Source organism: Limulus polyphemus, unplaced genomic scaffold (genome assembly GCF_000517525.1).
Source record: "Limulus polyphemus unplaced genomic scaffold, Limulus_polyphemus-2.1.2 Scaffold8018, whole genome shotgun sequence".
NCBI classification, from domain to species: Eukaryota; Metazoa; Arthropoda; class Merostomata; order Xiphosura; family Limulidae; genus Limulus; species Limulus polyphemus.
Window position 1 is genome coordinate 21,228 of NW_013673628.1, and position 3,038 is coordinate 24,265.

General features: G+C 36.5%; 1 protein-coding gene across 1 annotated transcript in view; it reads left to right on the top strand.

Moving 5' to 3' along the window:
• LOC106475050 (beta-scruin-like) overlaps positions 1 to 3,038 on the top strand; it is a gene marked incomplete at its 3' end in the record, with an annotated part of 29,316 nt that overhangs the window by 19,792 nt on the left and 6,486 nt on the right. The window contains exon 3 of the mRNA XM_022379270.1: positions 399 to 625. Within this exon, the coding sequence (XP_022234978.1) occupies positions 399 to 625 (227 nt within the window). The remainder of the gene's footprint in view (positions 1 to 398; positions 626 to 3,038) is intronic.

A 3,038-nucleotide genomic window follows, 5' to 3' on the forward strand; every position in this document is an offset into this window, starting at 1 on the left:
GGGGCAGTCAAAAACCCCCCACTAGCTAGCTTGAAGTCATGGGGCAGTCTATTACCTACCACTAGCTAGCTTGAAGTCATGGGGCAGTCTATTACCTACCACTAGCTAGCTTGAAGCCATGGGGCAGTCTATAAACCACCACTAGCTAGGTTAATATTCTGTTTATTTATAAGGGTGTAATCAAAACAAAATGTATTTGTGTTATGAGTATAATCATGTGCTACCACAATGAAATTTGAGCCAGACACAGCATGTAAGGAAATGCAGACCAAAATAAAGAAAGGCGTACTAGTTTTGCTGTGTGCTCATTCCTGATTAAATGAGGGTTCGATTCAGTTATTAACAAAAACAACACTAAAACAAACTAAAATTTACGAATAAAACTTTGTGCCTTCCAGGAACTCAAGTGTTTATAATTGGAGGTATGAGTAGCAAAGAAAACTCGTCACTGGCTGAGGTTCAAGTTTATGACAGGAAGCGGGATATTCTACAGAAATGTGCTTTCTTACCTGTGTCTTTGACTGGAACAGCTGCAGTTGGAATACCAGTAAACCGGAGTCCTGCTAGTGATATCACCACAAGTAAAACAACTAGAAGTGGCTCTAGAAAAACACAGAAAACATTGGTATGGTTTACTCTGTTAATTAGAATTGCTTAGTAATTAATAGGTTGAATCACAACTAGGTGTGATGGGTTGATATCAGAAAATCTATATTTTTAGAATTAAACTTAATTTCAAAGAGATAGTTACCTTTGAAAATTTCCTTGTTGAGTTTGAGCTCGTGCTGTCAACAAAATATGTGAATATTCTTAACAATATATGTCACTTACCCTACTACAGACTTTTAGATAATAGTTCTCTAATCCATGGAAAGGCCACTTAAATAAAAATTCGCAATTCAGAGAGGACAAACACACCCAAAACTTGTGAAATTACAAAGCCCAATAACATTTTTAAGAGAGTGGAATTTTTTACATAGTAACCCGAATTTATCACTATTAATTCTTTGCCGTAAAAAATAATCAATAAAAGTCTAGAAACAGGTGGTGATTAAAACAAAAATATACCTTTAAAGAATCTGGTGTCACTGTGTTAATATTCTTTTTCAATAATGTAAGGCCTGCCCTTGCCTTCTCCTACAGCAGCATGGCCCTGAAGGCATAAATCTGAAGAAAAAAAAGATGAATATTATACACAAATTTATGAAAACATACCAGTAATAATTCCTCTATAAGAAGATATCATCTTCTTCATCTTTTGTTTGAGTGTGTTTCACAATTATGGTTTCACTTGAATTGTTATAATTAAGGAAAATTTTCAGTTATGAAATGTTACATGTCATCCGTAAAAGTAATTCTGTTATTTTCGTCATTTCCGATAGAACAAAAAAATATTGAAACATGTCTGACTCTAAACTTTATCTATTAACATGGCCTTTATAGAAAGACAAACAACAAAGTGATATACACGCCCGGAATAAGGCTGCAAGAACGATTCAACTAAATTACCGTAAATATCATGCCAGCAAACAAAGACGAAGTGGAATCCCACGTGATGCTTTAAGAAAGGTAACAATATCTTATTTATTCAGTTTGAAGAGTTATTAGTTACTAGATAATACTTTTAGGGGAAAAAGTCTAATAAACTAACTGTTATAAAGTCGTAGTTTTCCCCTTTCTTATATGCAGGGCCCTGGGACAATACAATTAAAATTGGCCATTCCAAAAGTTTTAACGTATTGTTAAGTATCTGCTTGTTTGTTAATTTCTGGTAGAAATTCATTCCGAGGAACTTCAGTTTAAACTTTCAGTTTAAAATTTCTTGATACAAACTTTTAGCACAGTAATTCCATAGTCAGTACGTTTCTCGTCACTTTAAACTTAACAACTTTTATAATACACACTATAAATCACAGCAATTCACTATCTTGATAACTTTGCTCTCTACGAGTGCAAAACACACACTTTACGGCTCATTAGCACGAAACTAACTGAATTATAAATTACACAAAATTTACCATAACTACTGTTCACTTCACCCGCTGGATTTTCTCTGCCATGTTTATATACTAATAAAGAGGCATGTCCAACATTCGCGGAGTTCCCTGATTATTCGAGAAAATTACCAAGCATGGTCCCAGCGTCACGTGACTTTTGCTGTTGTAACACTGCCCCTTCCTTAGAATTGTTCGTCCCAAATAATAGCCACTTACATTAAACCAATAATAACTGAATTAAATGTACAGAATTTACAAACACAAAATTAAAATACAACAAAGTCTCTTAATTTTACAGGACGTTTCTTCTTCCATAGTCGTCTCCGTCTTATTGGCTTCTGCTTCACGGGGTGGTTCATCTGCTCTATCAGGAGATGTCCTATTATCGGTAACAGTCACATCAGTGGTAGTAACTTCATCAAGGGATTTACTGTTTCCCTTCTCAAAACCGAGCAGAGTTTGTTCTTTGACAGTAGCCTTTCCAGGTGACACGTCTTCAGTGGCATCTTTTGTTCTATTGTTCACTTCATTCCGACTGAAATGTCCTGGACCGGGATAATGGAAAAGCCTGTTGGCATGCACCACCTTCGACTTACCTCCCAGACCACATTTTATCCGGAAAGTCACGTCTGAGAGACGATCCACTATGTCATATGGGCCTTCCCATGGAGAAGACAACTTAGGAGACTTCCCTTTGGTCTTCCTGGGATTATACAACCACACCTTGTTTTCTGGTACAAAGTTGACTTCAGTAGATTTCTTATCATAACATAGTTTCATGGAATCAGCAGACGTTTTCAAGTTTGAACACACTTGATGGTGAATATTATCCATCCTTTCAGATAACACTTTCACGAACTCTGACACATTTTCAGACAACTCTTCATAAGGTGGGTGTCCTGTTATCAGGTCCACTTGCAACCGAAGTTCCTGACCAAACAAAAGCTTTGCTAGAGTGTATCCAGTGGCTTCATGCTCGGATGTTCTATAGGCCATCAACAGTGGAAGGAGTAAGACATCCCAGTCATTTTGGCAGCTATT